Below are 19,234 nucleotides of genomic sequence, written 5' to 3'. Positions count from 1 at the left end.
TTCTGATCTTTTTATCACTCTGATGTATGCTTCTGTTTGCTCTGCTCAGTTGTTCAGAGGTGACTGACACAAGTTAATAACGTCACATATTAGTCACAGGGGGCCAATTTTCAATAACATGTACTTTTACTTTTAATACTTACAAGTACATTTTGCTGATAAGACTTGTGCTTTTCCTTAAAGTGTCAATGGACAACTTCTAATCATGAAGTACATGTTGAATGCACAATGTAATGGCTTTAGAATAATAACACCATCAGCGTTTAGATTGGTTCTCTGTAAGACTCGCTTTTACGATCCCGAAGAAAATGGAGGCTCCATTTACGGCACAATGCTGTGAATAAAATAAATGCAGTGTGCCCTGTAATGTGTGGCCAACTGTTTTTCTTATGGCCAGATTTATTTGCAGCGAGTGAAAGACCATGTGCTGAGCCGAGGACTGCGATTAACTTGAAACAGTTAAATCTTCAGTTTAAAAAGTGTGAACCCCGCAACAAGGAGAGGTCCTTGAGCATCAATGAGCACAGGAAATATCAGCCTGATGGGTCCAGTAGTAGCTATGAAACATTATAGCCGTGGATGGACAGACGGACACACACACACACACACACACACACACACACTGCATGATCTCCCCACAGGTTGACACCAGGATAATAATTCATTCAGCGGTCAGATGTAAACAATAAAATCATGAATTTCGTACACGAAAGTGTTGAATGTTTTTTTTATTCCTGATAATTGAAACAGCTACAGCAGAAGGAAAAGATCAGTTACAGCTCAGATTACAGCTCGAGCTCGACTGACACATGAGATCAAACTAGTGTTCAGCATCGGATTAAACTATAGTGTTAAAAATAAAAATATTCCCTGTTAGTTAGAGAGGTTTAAAATGGGAGAAACTAATGCTTCACTGAGGAAAACGTCATTCCAGGAGTTTGAAAAAACACTTTGGACTTTGAGAACTTAAAATGGACATTTTAATTACTTTTCAGATTTTATAGATTAAACTAATTCACTAAAAAGATTCTTTATTTGCAAGGCTAATCCTTCATTCTACAAGTTCTACATGCTGTTAGTAAAATACCTGATACAACACCAGAGAGGATTTGGTTACATCTTTAACTCTACTTGTTATAATCGAGGCTATTACATATTTTACTCTGCACTGCTTAAAGGTCCAAGCATTGATATAACTACAAAATTGAATGACAAAATCTGTTAATTTCTTCACAATCAGGGGATTAATGAAAGTGAATTAAATTTGTAAGAAGACATTCATACCGTCTTGACAGTGTTTGAACAGAATAGAGAGCTGTACGTCATGCAGCATTGTCAATTAACTGCGTTATTGTCCGGTTAGCATACTAGCTTGTCAACGGCTAACTAGTAGAAAGCACATCTGCAGAATTTAAACAATAAGAAAACCACATGTTTTTGGAAACTATAAGTTATTTTGACCAAGTGGGAGATATCATAGTGTCATGTTTTAATTTATTAAATCTCAGAATGAACAAGAATTGGCTTGAAATTTACAGTTTTCCCACTTGGCTGCTGGTAAATAAGGCCCGGTCACATCAACATTTAAAAACGCAGTCAAATCAATTAATTCCAGTGGAAGGTGAACTTGGACACGCAAACTCAAGCAGTTGACCAAAAGCAAGCAGTCACAGTTGCGAAGGCTGCATAGCTTGTTAGCAGTTTAACTTCTTCTGTTAGTGTATAAACTGCACCACAACCGAGATGTTAGGAGTCAGTGGTAAAAATACTTCTTTTGAATCAACTGTGTGAACTAATTGTCCCGTTAGCAATCTAACAAGCTGGTTTGTTGAATGAAATGAGTAAACGGCCCAGCAGAGATAAAACAGAAAGGAGCTATTGTGATTAACTAGACCTAGCGTGTCCAAGGCTTTCAAGTGCGTTAGCTGTTAGCTCGCCAGATACCGAAGTCACTACGTCACCCAAGCTTCTAGTAAAGCCATTTTTTGTCAAGATGCGCATTAAGTAAATGAGAATTTCTTTATTCCACTTTTTTTGTGTGTGACTGGGCCTTTTTGGTCCGTACGAATTGTGAACGCGACGTTAGCTAGTAGCAAGCCAGCTAGCTCTTAGCCACTTAGCTAGATAATACATGATTATTGCTGGTTAGCAGGTTCGCTCTCCAGCTAAAAGTAGCTTGTCAGGTATTTATCTCTCCGGCACCAACTATTTTCACAAAAAACATGCAAATGAATTAGACAGTTATGATTTGACTGGGTACTATATATATATATATATATATATATATATATATATATATATACTAAAGCACAAAGACATTTAATTCATAATTACAGACTGCTAAATGTAAATAAATATTTCTTATCCTCTCCTAACTAAAATACCACTTCAGCCATCTATTACCAGTCGACCTTTGTGTGCACATGATTAACACATTTGGTTTGTTGTTTGGAGGTTTTACAGCAAACATTAATTGATTGTTTCAATACAGCGTTAAGAGATAAATCCACATGAGACAGTTTGCATACGTCACATCCTTGAAAATGAATGCATGCATGTAGGGTTCTGATTTTCCCTGGGTTACTTTTTTGATTGGGTCCAAGATTTTGGACTCTAGGCTGATCTACAACTGTCACAGACAGACACAGCTACATCATTAAACCCCGGCCGGTATTTGGCCTGCTGGCGTTCATGAGCACCGTGAGCCGCTACTGGTTCCCTCCTCCGTCAGTTCGAGTCCAGCTCAACGTCAGCAGAGAGGAAACAGGATTGCTCGTCAACAAACAAACAAAAACAAAAAGAAACAGCATCTACAGCCCGACAGTCCAGTGCTGATACTCGACTTCCTGTCCGGTCAAATAGAGCTCTTTAAGTGGTTTGGAGAAAAGAAAACGTCATATTATTTGTAATATATTTGCTAAAGTACATCTTGATGATTTGCAGCTTCTAGTGACGCTAACAATGGTCAATTTGCCCCGAGGGTGGTGGAAGAGGAAATGGTTCATCCTCTTGAAAGCAGGAATAGTGAGCAGATTGTTGAATATTAGCACTGGACTTTACAGCGCAGCTTCCGTCAACAAAACAAGAATTCATAAAACTTCATATCAATAATGCTAACCTTCCCGTAACACAATACAATTCCAAATTTAGTCTTGTTGAGCCCCCAACGATGTTAAGACATCACTAGGTTAATGTGTTTGCATGCTACAGCTGAGGCTGATGGGAATGCCATTTGTTTAGCAGGTATTAAAGACCCTTTTACAGCAGACCTTGTCACAAATATGCATACTCGTGTTCGCTACAGAGGTGGCGTTTTGCCTGAGCTTTCTAAACGCGCATTCAGCTGAGTCACCAGTTAACACGGTCACTGGTTTAACCGAAACATCGGCAACGTCTACGGCAGCAAGCTATTAACCGTGTTGGCTACAACTGGACTGTTTATAAACTGAAGTCAAACCTCTGAGTCTCTGTCATGGTGTTTGACATTCTGTACTTGGCTGGAAGCATCTAGTGACTTGTAGCTCATGTCTAGCGGCTGTTACGCTACACGTTTATATCTGGCCAATGTATTCTACTCACTCACTGATAGCACACAGATTTGTTTTGGTTTGCATTCGGCATCTTTGGTGGTTAATGTCCTTGCATAGCTTGACGAGTCCTTTGCACTCTGCGGTACCTCCATCGTCAAACTGCGTGTGCACTCTTACGTACGTCATCATTGTTTACAAGTTGTAAAAGGATCTATCTCGACACCAACATGGATGTCTGAACCAACTACCCTGGCAATGGATAGATAGCCAATAGTTGTTGAGACATTTCAATGTGGTCAACATTATGATCCCTAGAGTGACGTCGCTGGGATGAATGACAAGTAAACAAGATTGTGAAGCAGAAATCTGTGTTTTTGGGGAGGGTTTTAGTATTCTCTTGGTCTTTTGTTGCATGCGACTCCTATTTGATATGAGGAAGGTTCAGATTATTGACTTGAGGTTTTACAAAACAAAATAAAGCTGATAAAAATCTTTAGAACAGAATTTCACACCGGGAGCATATTGAAGTTACAGCTTCAGCTGATTTTTGAAGACAGAATATCTGCACAGTTTGAGTGAAACATTGCTGTTAGAGCAGTTCATTTGCATATTGAGCAGAAATGGAAGATTAAAAACATTCACGCATGCGTTGCTCAGTTTACTCAGCCACGACCAGCTTGACTGACACACTTCTGAATAGCTGGGAATCATCATGAAAATCATTAAAAATAGAAATGTCAGTTATGATTGAGCTCAGGTTTTTCTATGGAAAATCTAATCGAGAAGTAAAAGAAATCTTCACACAGCTGAAGAACATAGCTGCTGGAAAATAAATGTCCTGTCAGCATTATAAGTACCGACCATGTGCAGGGGAATTACTTTCTACTTTTCATGAAGCCCCTGACCCCCAATGACTACATGACCCTAGGAATGACTGGCAGGTGTCTGGCATCCTTAAAACATGTAACAGATAATTCCAAAATCCATGATCGTTTCAAATTATGTAAAAGTGCAAAGAAGCTACAATTTCTCTAACAATTTTCAATATTTTTATAAGCTAAATAAATATGAAACTCAGTCTGCAGCACTTGAGAAGAATCAGAGTGAAATTATCCAAAAGACAGAGTACGGCCCCATAAGTCTAGTCTTTGACAAGTCTGAGCAGTTTTCTGATCGAGTCAATCGAGTCTAAACAGGGTTGAGTTCGAGTCAAGACCCGTAATAGCTGACTCCAGTCTGCTAAACAAACGTCTGCATTCGGTTGAGTCAGTAACAGGTGGTGGCTGACACCGAGACGAAGCAGAGTCAAATCACCCATGACAAGTCAGTCAAAACAGCCACAAGACAGACAAGTACGAGTCAAGACAGCTCCAAGTCAAAACAAGTCCAAGTCAAGACATCCAGACAAGTCCACTTCAAAATACCCAGAAGGCCGACTAAAGCCTGAGTCAAGACGAGTTCAAGCAGCCAAAAGACAGACAAGCCCGAGTCAAAACGACAGAGACGAGATGAGTCCAAGTCAAAACATCTATTTGACCCAAAACAAGTCAACAGAAAAAGACACCGGACTAGAGATCAGATTTGAGTACTTCAGCGGACTCTATAGGCAGTGACACACAGGGCAATGTTCTGGGCAACGCAGAAACAAATCCATGTTTACGTTTACATTGTGTTACTGTTACAGGAACACAGGAATCAATTTCAGGACAAATAAATCAGGTGCCAGACACCCGTCAACACCAACAATTTGACCTAGAACACAATCTGAGGGTTAAGCTTTCCTCGCCGAGTCAGTAATTTACCCGATTATTTCTTAAGAACAGCTGCTAAACTCTGGAGAATGCAGTAAAGGGTGTCAGACCCAGAAAGTAAAGACTTGTCTCCTTCCCTACTGCTCATGTTTGTTGAGTAACAGCACAACTCCGTAAATCCTGTCAAGCCTCCTGGTGAAGGACGTGGTGAGTGTCCCATGATGGCGGCAGCAACAGCGACGTAGGCCGAGGCTGAAACCAGAGAGATGAATCCAGTGTCTGACAGGGAATAATGGGGGTGTGGGCCTATATTGCACAGGGGTTGGCAAGATCCTCAAACACCGTTGGTTCTTCGATCCCTCGTGCGAACAGCTTGATCAACTGGCAGTGCACTCTGGGGAAAAAACAACAACAAAAGGAGATGTTTTTTAAAAAGACATTCAACCTGGGTTAAAAAATACAATAACAATTAGGTAGGAGACTTTCAGAAGTTTGTGGTACCTGACGTCGATGGCCGTGTGGGTCAGGATCTCGCCATCGCAGTTCCAGCTGCTGTAGACGGGGGCACAGCCGCAGGCCGGGTGATCTCGGCAGATCTGGCTGAAGATCTGGTGTTTGCCGCTCTCCCGCAGGTCCAGGTCTGAGTCGCTCTGGCAGTGACGCGGTGTGAAGCGGAAACGCCGCACCCGGTGGACCTCAACAAAGTTCAGGTCAAACTGGTCGAGACAGAACGAGACAGTGAGGGAGATCTGGAGGCCGCTCTGATCGATCCTTATCGACCAATATTCGTTCTAAACACTTTGATCGCCGGTTTCCACAAAAAGCCGATCAGAACAGCCAATCAGATGATGCTAAATCCTGATACTAAGGAGCACCTTTAGTAACTGTACCCGGTGTTTGGTATCTTGGGATTCAGTCTCTTTGTTGTGATTGTGTGGAGAGACAATAAAACCAGAACGCTCATCTATTACCTGGTCGTCTTTGCTGGTGTGCCGTAGGAGGTGTCTGAGGAAGTCGAAGCGGGAACATTTTCGGACCAGGATGAGGTCGGTGGTGCCGTCGGCCAGGTGAGCGGCGGGGGAGAGGCCTTTGGGGCTACGAGGACAAGCACAGCTCATACTGGCAGCGTTTATGGCCAGGAACTTCCCTCTGATTGTCCTCCACTCGCTGTCACTTTCTATAACCAATCCAGCAAAAGACAGATTTAACTTTTCTTGCTGCTGCCAACATTCAAACAATGTTGACCAATCAATATGTTACTTCGCATCTAAAATATCTACAAGACCAATCAGATACCTGTATGGTTAGGAAAAACAAGAGACAAGAAATCCATCTGAATACAATCATACAATATACTGAGTAGCTTAAAAGGTGGAGATTCAAACACTATTCTTGAACCTGGTAATGTGATCGAAACCTCCAACAGCTACTAAATGGACCTTGTGGTGAGATTGTTCTGTCAGTTGCAGTTATTGAGCCAACATGGATGAGATGCTCAACTGGTCTGCTGATGAAGATCATGGGATGTGATTAACAGCCCCAGAATAACTACTAACTGGACAGACATCGAGGTAAATTTGAGTCTGAGGATGATCCTGTGGTGTCCCCCAGGGCTTCATTCATGGACCACTTATTATTACATAATACGGTATAAATATATTCGAAGATACAACAGGATAATCAGACAGCTTTGGATGTGTTGTAAGGTCTATTTTGTATCACTTTTGATGAAGCCAGGCCTGCTGTTTGCCCCCGATTCCAGTATCTGTGACCGATTCTGAGTGAAGTCTGCCTTTTTGAGTAAAAATCAATTGGTTTGACAGGATATCTTAATCTAATCTTCTTTCCAGCTGTGCTTTAGAAGCTCTGAATGAGGATTCGTTGGACTCACCGCTGTCCGATGCCTCATCCACCTCGTACCGCTCAGCTTTCTCTGAAAGTAGCTGCCCGTTGTGCTGACAAACCACACAGCTGGAAATGTACAGACACAACGATGTTATTTAAAAAAATCAATATGAAACAACAATCAAATAACGTTGCCAGAAAACAGCAGTTTTAGCTACTAAACTTGTCAGCTGAACCTTCGCTGAATTCTGTTTTAGCAATTAAACTGAACAATCAACTTATCTGACATGAACCAAATAGTGATGGTTGCTAAATTAAACTGCTAGGTTACTGAAGCCGAACAAATATTAGTTAACTTGAACCAGTTACAAGTTGAGCTAATGGCATGAAATAGTTTACACATATGTCTATGTAATAATGCACATATAATATCCTGTAAATAATCCAGAGCCTCTTAGATAATTATATGGTTACAGACTCTGTTTTCCCCTCATTACGTTCGTATTTTGAGTGTAAATCATTTCCAAAAATGATACAAAATGCACAATAAAAAAAGGTTTTGAAAGAATTTGACTGATAGCATAACGTTTTGGACACTATATAAATGTACATTATGTAAAATCTTTCTTACCCGGATCGACATTTGGCGGCGTCCCGCGGCGTTCCCACGATGCCTCTGGCTGGCAGGTAGGACACCGTTCCTTCATAGTAGTGATGAGTCAGGAACATCTTCACACCTGCAGTCATAGCGTCATAAAGGGATTAAAAAGGGAAGAAGTACCACTTTTGTCCACAGGGGCCGCCACAATCAACACAAAATAAAAGTTCCTTGTAGTAACTTTAAGTATCAGGTGTTTGTTAGACTAATGTTATTATAGGAAGCATGACGGACTTCATAGTCAATTATATTTGTTCATACACTTCATCCTGCGCCTCCCTTCCCTCATTCAGAAACCAAACATCTAGTTTTTCCTTTTTTCTGTCTGGTGCCGAAAAAACGTGTTGTCGAGTTGTTTTTTCCCCTCCGTTTAGTTTACAAGAAGCTTCGGTCGCTAATAAACAGCAGCAGCTTGTTCGGTTTTCTCTACAATGACAGAGAGAACTCAAAACTTGTTGCATTTGTACCCGACAGGTCGTATCTGGCCGGCCCCATCCATCTCTTCCTCTCACTGTCGGTCAGCACGTCGCCGTAGAATCCGTAACCCAGCAGGGAGACGGAGTATCGCAGGAAGGTGTTGTTGTGGTGGACCGAGCACACGTCCATCGGCTGAGAGTCTCCTGAGCAACATAAACACACAGAAATCAACACACTGATGTGGAGTCATTCAAAAAAAACTAGACCTGCAACCAAGTAAAGCAGGTAACAGGGAAGCCAAGTTTAAAGACACACTTTAAAATGCATTCTTTTTTTGTAAAAGTTTTTTATTAAGTCTAGCACACTGTTTAATTTAAAATCGTATGATTATTATTATTTATTGTTTTTAAATTATACCATTGTTGGTTATTTTATTCCATTTTATTTCTCTAGGAGTTAAATTTGTCCCAATTGATCTATTTGCCTTATTGCAGTTGTAAGTGTTTTATTTCTGGTTCTACCATGTAAACCACTTTGTAACTTTGTTATGAAAAGTTCTTTATATAAAAAGTTCTCAATTAATGGTATTTAATTACTCAGCATATTATTCTCACATCCTTTTTTATCTCTGATTGCACTATTTATGTTCTGGGCCCTGTGATTGTCCCCCGACCCAGAGCTCAAAATGAAAGCTTAAATCTTTTAGAATTAGTTTTTTTGTTCCTAGTATTTTAAAACCCTGTTGTTTTGTTTTACTACTTGCATATATTAGCATCGTAGCCAGAGAGAAACAGCATGATGTCCTGTACAATATGGCAGAAATGACAATAAAGTTGACTTGAAAGAACACTAGATGGCAGCATGAGAACACAGTCACTGGATTTTCATTACATTTGGTGCGACTATGATGAAAGATAAACTGGATATGGATTTAAAAAAACATGGAGACATTTGTGAAACAACAACAATATAATCTGAGATAATAAATAAAAGGCATTACAACAAAATCTTTACAAAAAAATTAGACCAATTTCATCTCTCTACTACATCTAACAATTATTTTCATTATAGATTAATCTTCAATTTTCTCAGTTGTTCTATAAATCAGAAAACAGTAAAAAATCCCAAAATACAAAGTGAAGCCATCAGATGTGTCGTTTTGTCCGACCGACGGTCAAAAACACAAAGATATTTAGTTTAGTATTCATGCAAGACCAGGAAAAGCAGCGCATTCTAACATTCGACAACCAGCCAATGTTTGATGTTTTTTTACTTGAAAAATTACTTAAACTATTGCTGCATCATCAAACTACTTCATTTTCTGTTGATCGACTAATCGTTGCAGCTCTAAATTTGAGTTTTGCATATGAAGTGAAACTGAAAAATGGGGAAATGGGCAAAACCTACATCCGTAGATGTTTTTGTGAGAAACATGTCGATATATATAGTATTTGAATGTGCAATGTTGGCAAGATATTGACCAAAAAGTGTCTTTATATTGCTGATTAATTATCAGTTATGATGGCGACATGTCATTTTTTAATTATGTTATACTAGAGGAGGACCTTCTTTGTCCTTTGCCTTTCATGACTTCCCTTTTGTCCGGTGTGTAACATGGTGAACAAGCTGAAGTGATTCATGTTGTCGTGACACTGACCCACAATGATGTGCAGCGCAGAGGTGACGGGGTCGTTGGCGCCCACAGTGGCGAAGCAGATGCAGTCCGTGGAACCTGAAACCAAAACAAACAGAGAGTGTAATGCTCCAGTGAGGTGAAGAGCACGACCGATTGTTCAGAGATGCTGCCTGTTTGCATGCGACGTTCTTTTGAAATTGCACGTTTCACTGCCGCACCGAGCATCAGCAGAAACTAATTAACCAGGTGAGCCGCTTCTGCTGCAGAGAGAATTAATGTCTCCCCGATGACTGTGTGTGTGTGTGTGTGTGTGTGTGTGTGTGTGTGTGTGCGTGTGTGTGTGTGTATTTATAGAGCACCTGAACAACAGAAAACACAAAAGGACACAAACAAACAGAACAAAACCGAGAAACGAGGCCACAGTCACTACCTTCATTTACACCCCGGTAACAGAGACTCCTGCTCTCTGATTGGCTGTCAGTTTAACCTCCGATCTAAATCTTTTTTAGTATTTTATTTTAATAGTAACATAACTTTATTCATATATAATACAGGGGCTTTCACACAATATCTCATTTGTGTCTCTAGAACATAAACATATAAAAACAAAAATATTCAAATGTTCAGTGATTTACAGGCGTACATAGAATACTTTACATGTAAATAGACTGTTTTAAAGTTGTATTTCCTGATTTTTTGCTGCTGCATTTGTGTGTATAAATAGTGAAACTATATAATTTACAACTATGGACTGTTTATAAGAATATTTTGAGTGATTATGATTAAAAGATTTGTAAATTTGTATATGGACCTGGCAGCTTTAACACTTTGTTAAATCATTAAAATGAAAAGTCGGCCTTATAGGTGACTTTGTGCTAAAATAAATGATACCATGTATAAAAAGGGACAGTTTAAATGCAGAGAAAATATGCCTGGAAGTTTAAACTGCAGCTAACCATAGCAACATGACGGAAGCGAAATTCACTCAAGGATCCCTCTGGCCTCCTCAAGGACCTCTTCAGCTTTGACGACATTTTAAAATCAACCAAAAAAAGTTATCAATAAAAGCAGTATTGAAGTGTTTCTGACCTGCAGGAATGATTCCGATGCGAAGCGAGCCGGGGAGCAGAGCTTCATCCGGACAGTTTGGATCGACGCCGCCGTCTATCTGCGTCCTCCAGATCAGCCCGTGGATGATCTCACTGAACATGCCGTCCCCCCCGACACACACCACCCTGAGCCAGGGTCACAGTGAGAGGTTGTAGGGTACGAAGGCTTTTGATTTCATAATCAGTATGTTTACTGTCCCTACAAAGTGTAAAAAGGCTGCTGTAACACACAAAACAGCTGCCTGACAGATGTGTTCTCTGTGGTGCTTTTATTTTGGCGGGTCATTAGCTGCCTTGCATGTATTCCTTGCTCTGTGATGTAATAAATCATCTGTTGAACTACACTCTCACCCGTCAAACTTCTTCAGCTCCGCCTCAGTCCTCAGGTGGTCCCTTGCATAATTGGCGTGCTCCGTCACTAAGACAACAAACACACACACACACACACACACACACACACACACACACACAGCGTTAGTTACATAATCCCTGACACGGGAAGCCCAAGAACAGGAAGTGAGTGATGCAGGACGTACCGATGACGTGCGTGGAGACGCCTGCCTGGGCGAACAGCGGGGCGACCTTCTGCTCGTAGATGTGTTTTCCCTGCCGCTTCCCGCTGTACGGGTTGATGTAGACCAGCAGCTGTTTGGGTCTGCTGGCTGTAGACAACAACAACAACAACAACAACAACAACAACGACGTCACTGGTGTTTCTGGCAACAATCACACGTGTGTTGGTGAGCGTGTGTGGGTGTGACGTCGTACCGATGGCGGCGAGCTGCTCTCTGATGCTGCTGACCCAGTGTTGACACAGCGCCCCCTCTGGACAGGTGAAGGTGACCTCAGCACACCGCCAGCGGTGCTGCTGACTCCTCTCCACGTACAACACTGACACACAACAGACACACACACACAACTGGTCATTTTACAATCAAACAGGTGTTTATCAAGATGTAGTCACACAGGTGTGTTGCCAGTTATGTTTTCAGGTATTTTCTGGGTGTGTTTCCATGTATGTTTCAGGTGCATGTACAGGGCTGTTTCCAGATGTTTTGCAACCGTGTTTCCAGATCAGTTGAATACGTTTCCGGACGCATGTAAAGGCATGTTTCCAGATTTTGTGTTAGTGTGTTTAATTTGTTTCCAGATGTTTCTTCATGAATGTTTCCAGGTGCATCTAAAGAAGTGTTTCCAGATGTGTTGTTACTGTGTTTTCAGGTGCATTATGCGTGTTTTCATGTTGGTTTCCAGATGTGTTGTTACTGTGTTTTCAGGTGCATTATGCGTGTTTTCATGTTGGTTTCCAGATGTGTTGTTACTGTGTTTGCAGGTGTGTTTACCTGTGAAGGCCTGCCTGCAGTCCTTTCCTTCTCTCTCTTTGATCTTTTTCCAGCTGCCATCGTCTCTTCCTCCGCTACTGTTCTCCTCCTCTTCCTCTCTGACAGAGATGATCTCTGACACCAACACGCTGTGAGATACACCTGTACGCACACACACACACACACACACACACACACACACACACACACACACACACACACACACACACACACACACACACACCTCGTTAGCTTCAGCATTCAGCAGCCACCTCTCACACAGCAGATATTTCGGAGTCTCTCTGTAGAACATTAATGCACCACGAGCTTCTAGTTTCATGTGATATTTAAAGAACTTAATTGAAACCTGAACTAGAACCGAACGACAACAACCCACGAAAAGATTCAGAGCGGATTGAGTCAGAGCTGTTTTCGGTTTTGAATGTCTGAAATCTAATCTTGGGCCTCACGTGGAACTGAAGTGAAACCAGAACTTACAGTAAAGAAACCTCACTGGAACCACACTGACATTTCTAATAAAGCAAATAGATATAAGTCCAGTCCAACGATACGACCTGTATGTGTCACACTGTACAGACTAGTCTCTTAATAACCAACACTGTTTTTATTATTATGTCTATCATTATGTTACTAAGCTTACATTTTATTTATTCTTATTCATTCACATTTCACACTGATCTTGCTTGGCTTTATGTCTTTCATAAAACACTGAAATGGTATTCTCACAAATGTTTATATATTTAACATAAATTACCATCATGTAGTATAAAATAATAGTCTAATAAACAAAAATCTAACGTCCTTGTCTGCCATTCAAATCTACGTGTTGCTCAATGACCACAAATTCACATGTTACACAATGTTGACCCTGAGAAGCTGAGAGGAAACTGTGACGGATCGACTTTCAGAGCTAAAATCACCGTTTCCACAGAGACGGAGGGCAAAGTGAACAAAAAGGTTGGGTGACGTCGTGAAGCAGCGTGGGATCATGGGAGATGTTGTCTTCATTGCAGTCAACATGTATGATTGCTTTCAGTGTTCAGGAGGTTTTTTTTAACCACAGAGGTCTCCTTCTCCTCCATAAAAAAACAAAGGGACCCAGAGATTAAACCCGGTAAAAACACTGAATAAAGCAGTTTCAAGTTCAAAATCTGTGTTTCCTCTCAGGGTCTGCGAGCTCTGATAACTTCAGATCCAGACGTCCGATGATTAATATCCTTAATTCCGATAAAAAGTATAGTTCAAAACGACCAAAACATGGCTTAAAGCTGGATAAAAAAGTCAATTCATCACAACTTCTGGCAAACAACCACAACACTGATGACTTCTCTGGTTTGGAAATTGTTAACATTTGGTATAATGTAAGTAAACATATATGATATAGGACATAGTGGTTTTAATACATTTCAATGAGTAAAAGTTCCATATTACGTCTTTAAACTTCGACTGACGTCTCTTCGTTATCTCCATTCTGCCCACATTGTGACTCACATCCACAGTTTAGAGTCTTATAATAACCTGAGCTGCATGTCTGTGGGCTGTGGGAGGAAGCCGGAAGAACCCGGAGAGAACCCACGCTGCCAGGGGGAGAACATGCAAACGCCACACAGAGGAACACAGACCATCTAGCCTGGGAAGTGAACCACGGCCTCCCTCTTGCTGTGAGGCGATTAGCCACCCAAAACTAGGGGCAAACATCTGTCCTGTGATTCTGGGTGAGACCAGACATGAGACTGAACATCTCGCTCTCACACCAGAAGAGACTAATAGGTCCCCCCCCCAAAAAAAAATCTTAAACTGTTCCTTTAAAGAACATTTGATTAAAGCAGCAGCGTGTGGATCTAAAAACTGAACAAACGACAGCTGATCAGCAGAGCTACTAAAACTATTCAGACGAACACTGAACCGGGAGCATTGAGGAGGACGCCATGTTTCTGCTGGACGTCGATGGAAGACTGCAACAAGACGACTACTTCTCTGAAAACACCAGTTCTATTCCAAAATGTGAGGTCTGATGGTGCAAAATCTTTAATGAAATCAAGACAAATGAATGAACTAACATCTGGTTGTAGTAGTTTGACAGTAGTCTGCTTTTTTTTTAAATTTTTTTTATAAAGGTTTTAAGATACATTCTTTTTGGTTAGGAAGACCTTTTTGTCAGTGTTCAGCATTTTGGAACATAACCATCAAACACAGAAACATGTTGTTTAAAAAAAAAAGAAGAAAAAAAAAAGAACACAGCAGCACCACAATCTACACTAAACCTGGAGGCGGCCCACTGCATTGTGGGAACAAAATCTCCTACCTGAGTCTGGTCGACGAGGGAACGAAGGAACACAAAACCCTGCAGGAGAACCACACGGTTACCAAAGACTCCACAGGGAGTCAACAGCGGGGGACCGGCACAGTGTGGAGTCACAGAACTAACAAAAGGTGTTTCTAGGGCTACACCAAGCATTAAAATCTATTATTATTAACTATTATTGAAGTGTGTTGAAACTTTGAATGTCTGTCCTCATTATTTATGAGATAACTGCCCTGAAAAAAAGGGGGGAAAGTTGATTTTGTGTTGCATAAATGTGATTCATAAGATTACGTCATAATAAAATATCTAAAATCTAAAGTCGATATCTACACTAGAGTCGTATCACAATAACAATACGCCGACACCGGATGCCCAGGCGTCTGTATCGGGGCCCGAAAACGATCTGATCGGTGCTTCTGACAACGTAATGAGAACAGCATCAGACAGAAAGCAAGGTCAGACGTTAAAGTTTCACCTGAAACACACACACACACACACACACACACACACACACACACACACACACACACTGCAGTCGGTCTCAGGGTTACACAGCCCAGCGTGTGTTTTCTGTTGTCATCGCGACAACGGAAAAAACAGCAGGACTCGTATCACCCGAGACTCACATCAGAGGAGACAGAAAGCAGCTCTGACACAAACACCTGTGTCACAAAATATTCCACTTTATTTTTCTTTAGTCAAAAGCTACAAGCCTGTGGGCATAAAAACTACATTAGAGAAGTCAACTACAACTCCCAAGATGCTTTTCAGTAAAGACAAAAAGCGTATACACCGTATTCCTATCAAAACTGTTGTTTATTCTGTTAGCATTTCTTACTGTTAGCATTTCCCGCACTATATATATATATATATATATATATATATATATATATATATATATATATATATATTTATATTTATATTTTACTTTATACTAATACCTGCACTGACTACTGTAACTGCTGCACATATACTCTTCATACTATATATGTATATATTCATATATACACTGACTGTTTAGTATATATTACTTTATATTCTGTACATAACGCTGAACTTTCACGGCTTCTAGAGCTTCTGCTAAGATGCTAAACTGCGTTCCATTGACAATAAAGTTGACTCTAAATCAGATTCCTCCATATCTTACATAATAACTTCGCAGCACTTCTTTGCTCACGGAGCTCCACAGATTACTGCACTTTAATCCGGCGCTTGAAAAGTCACTGTGAACCTAAACGCGACTTGGAAAACCCTAAATCTCGCAGGTTTTGGAGCCTGAAGCGAACACAGTATTCAGGAGAGAAGCTACAGCGTAGAAACCTCCTTTTGTTGAATCCCCCGAAAACAGACGTACAGATATTCCTCTCCTCGACTCGCCGCAGAGATTAAGATATTAATAAAAGTACTCATTGTGAAATGTATTTGGTGTCACTTTTGCTTTACAACGCTGTCAAAGTCCCTGAATTCACAACTATAACAACATATAAACCATCTTTCATCATCTCTCCATCTGCGTTCCTCAAGCCAATCAGTCCTTAAAATATATATTTTTTAATAATTTAATAAGCAACGGTATAAAGTCGGAAAAGCGTCTCTACATAAAGATGATTTCGTTTACTTGTGTCACGTTGGTTCAAAATCCTGACCTATCAATAGGAACAATATCCAGTTATAACAATAACTGTTAATAAAGGAAGCAACAGAGGAATTCCTTCTCCAATTATTAATATATTTTTCCAGATTCATTTACTATTCATAATTAATAATTGTATTTATAAATCAGAATCTACAAAAGTAACTGAATGTAGTGGAGCATTTGTAGGCCACTAGAAGTAATAAAAGTACAAGTACCTCAACACAGTATAACAACAGTACTGCTGTGAGAACTATGAAAGTATGTCATTGAGCCTGTGAAACATTTCAACGTCTGAATGTCTCCATATCTCCCCGAACCTAAATACTGTAAACACCGTCTGAGGTCTGGTGTGTATTGTTGCTCACTGTGACCTCCACATAGTGTGTGATGTCCGTTATGTAACCCGGATGTATCACGTCTCACTTATTGTTACAGTCCGGACTACATCATGGAGTGTTCAGCACATCCACGTGTGTGTGTGTGTGTGTGTGTGTGTGTGTGTGTGTGTGTGTGTGTGTGTGTGTGTGTGTGTGTGTGTGTGTATTGGTCTCTGAGGTCCACACACAGAGTCCTTTGTTTGTGCTTAATGTCCTTTGTTTATCCCACAGAAGGCCGACACACACACACACACACACACACACACAGACACACAGACACACACACAGACACACAGACACACACACAGACAGAGGTATAGACATACACAGAAAGGGTACAGACACATGGACACAAATAAACAGACACATTATCCGGGTCTTACTGGGTCTGAACGGGTGGTACACCGGGCTGGAGGTCCGTCTCTTCCAGGTGAGCAGGGACCGACTCAGGCTCACGTCGCACGCCGCGTTTCTGACGCGGAGCTCGGACAGCAGCAGCAGCCTGCTCGGCCTCTCCATCTGCGTTTGTCCGTCCTGCTCCTGTCCTTCAGCCGGCTGAGGGTGCAGCAGCAGCAGCCCGGGGACGGTTACCTCTGTCCGGGCATGTCTCTCTGTGTGTGTGTGTGTGTGTGTGTGTGTGTGTGTGTGTGTGTGTGTGTGTGTGTGTGTGCGTGCGTGCGTGCGTGTGTGTGTGTGTCCGGAGAGGCCTCAAAAATAACCCGAAAAAACTACCAAACAGCGGCGATACAAAGTGTGACAATGTAGCGGAATTCAGCTGGGGATGTTTTTCTCTGACAGATAGCGGTTTCTTTGCCGGAAGTAGGAGGAGCCTGGTGGTGCGTTCAATGCTCCCTGACAACTCTATTTTTTATATTTCGTAATTCTCATATTTTGTTGTTCCAGCCTTTATGTGTGACATAAATAACGTTATTAACAGAAAATAGACACTCAACTTAGAATAAATATGATATCTATATTTGGATGTTTTATTTGGTCGCTTTACCGATTTTTTTAAAGATGTAACGTCTTTATATTGTACCTAAATTCTTACCTGGACGGATACTTCATGAGCTCTACATATATAATATATAAGAAACAATTTTATATTTAATTGAATATCTATTTTGACTGTTTGCATAACTATCTCAAGTGGAAAACCCTGTAAAACCTCAAACAAATCTCAAACATGATTCTTTTTTTTTGGATATTATAAATGTGAGGTTTCATTTTAAGACATTATCATTAAATGTGTGCTTTAACCACATCTTTGTTTTGTCGGAATTGAAAAAAAATGATGATCGATTCAAATTTATAGATAGAGTTGAGATTAAAAGAGTGTTTGAAATCAAATATTTGTGTCCTAACGGAACATATACTTTCTTATAAAACGTGCACAACTTTTATGTTGTTATATAAGTTGTATCAAACAAAGCAACGTGCAAGCGCTCCTCGTCTCACTGATTGGTTATTTTGTGTTTACCTAAAGAAGCTCATAATTCCAACATTTCTTAAAGCACTTGAAAGCATCAGAAATCGGTGGCGTCTGTCGTCAGGGACGTCATCACGTCGTGTGACTGATCCTGGGAGAAGAACAACAGAGCTCCCATAAATACATATAAGGAACTAGTTACTACTAAGAAGTAGTTCAAAATGAGCTCCACTTAAAGCAACTACAACAGTGAAAGCAAGTTTTTAGATTAACGCATAAAAACAACAATAACAATAATAATAATAATAATAATAATAATAATATAATAGTATAACATTCTTTCTACGTATACCTGCCTGATTATACTACATAAGGACTTTTACTTGTAACAGAATAATGTTGTGGTATTACTTTACTGGAGTAAAGGATCTGAATACCGAACACTCAATACATAAACCCATTTATGTATAAGGTTGAAAGCTCCAGAGATAGTGAGTAAGTGGACCTTGAAGCTCCATATAGCAGTAAAGGTACAGAAGTATTATCAGCAAAATGTATCCAAGCAAAAGCAAAAGTTCTCTAAACATGGAGTAGAATGACTGATGTATTATAATATATTTTATAATTAGATTGTTGATAATGATGCAACAATGTATGAGCAGCTTTTTACTGTTAGCTGCTGGAGGTGGAGCCAGTTTTAACTGCTTTGTATACAGTTTAGTCCCAACCTAGGGGTCGGGCCCCTGCAAAGGGCCACCGGATAAATCTGAGGGGTCATGAGATCAATAATGGGAGACGAAAGAAGAAGAAGAAAGTTCTGATAGACACATTCATTTGTTTTAAACCTTTTCTATTTTGTGTGAAATATTGTATCATTTTACAGTTTTAGGCCTCAAATTTTATTTAAATTAAACCATGTGAGAGGTTTAGAAGGGAAACGTCTCTTAGGTGTGACTAAACAACTCATCTGAAAATAGAGATCATAAGCCAAAAAGACAATATATATATATATATATATATATATATATATATATATATATATATATATAAATATTCTAACAATGGAATATATCTTAAACTTTATTATAATGCTTATACAGGTAACATTTAATCCATCGTAAGCATTTAGAGAAACACCCGGAGAGCCAGCCAACGGAAAGGAAAAGAAGCAGCTGTCAGGTAAATACAGTGAAGTAAA

General features: G+C 40.3%; 1 protein-coding gene across 1 annotated transcript; it reads right to left on the bottom strand.

The window, feature by feature from the left end:
* Positions 1-713: 713 nt before the first annotated feature.
* On the bottom strand, positions 714-17,401 carry LOC137886427 (ceramide kinase-like). The gene is made up of 13 exons (XM_068728870.1): positions 16,991-17,401; positions 12,290-12,430; positions 11,715-11,837; positions 11,483-11,608; positions 11,298-11,364; positions 10,927-11,072; positions 9,859-9,933; positions 8,252-8,404; positions 7,758-7,863; positions 7,173-7,252; positions 6,253-6,458; positions 5,783-5,997; positions 714-5,675 (listed from the first exon to the last, which is right to left on the bottom strand). Exons 1-13 carry the CDS (start codon positions 17,124-17,126, stop codon positions 5,588-5,590), a joined length of 1,662 nt encoding a protein of 553 aa, XP_068584971.1. The 5' UTR covers positions 17,127-17,401; the 3' UTR covers positions 714-5,587.
* Positions 17,402-19,234: the final 1,833 nt, after the last annotated feature.

The sequence above is a fragment of the Cebidichthys violaceus genome, unplaced genomic scaffold, assembly GCF_023349555.1.
Source record: "Cebidichthys violaceus isolate CVI_PGR_0920_01 unplaced genomic scaffold, fCebVio1.0.p SCAF_100, whole genome shotgun sequence".
NCBI classification, from domain to species: Eukaryota; Metazoa; Chordata; class Actinopteri; order Perciformes; family Stichaeidae; genus Cebidichthys; species Cebidichthys violaceus.
Note: the sequence above shows the minus strand (reverse complement) of the source record. Positions and strands in the feature narration are given on the sequence as shown.

Excerpts from the sequence above, each read along its gene's own strand:
- LOC137886427 (XM_068728870.1), bottom strand. The coding sequence starts at position 17,126 with ATGGAGAGGCCGAGCAGGCTGCTGCTGCTGTCCGAGCTCCGCGTCAGA. Across the intron at positions 11,609-11,714 it reads AGAGCAGCTCGCCGCCATCG|CCAGCAGACCCAAACAGCTG; the intron begins GTACGACGTCAC and ends TGTTGTCTACAG. Across the intron at positions 7,864-8,251 it reads GGCCAGATACGACCTGTCGG|GTGTGAAGATGTTCCTGACT; the intron begins GTACAAATGCAA and ends CTATGACTGCAG.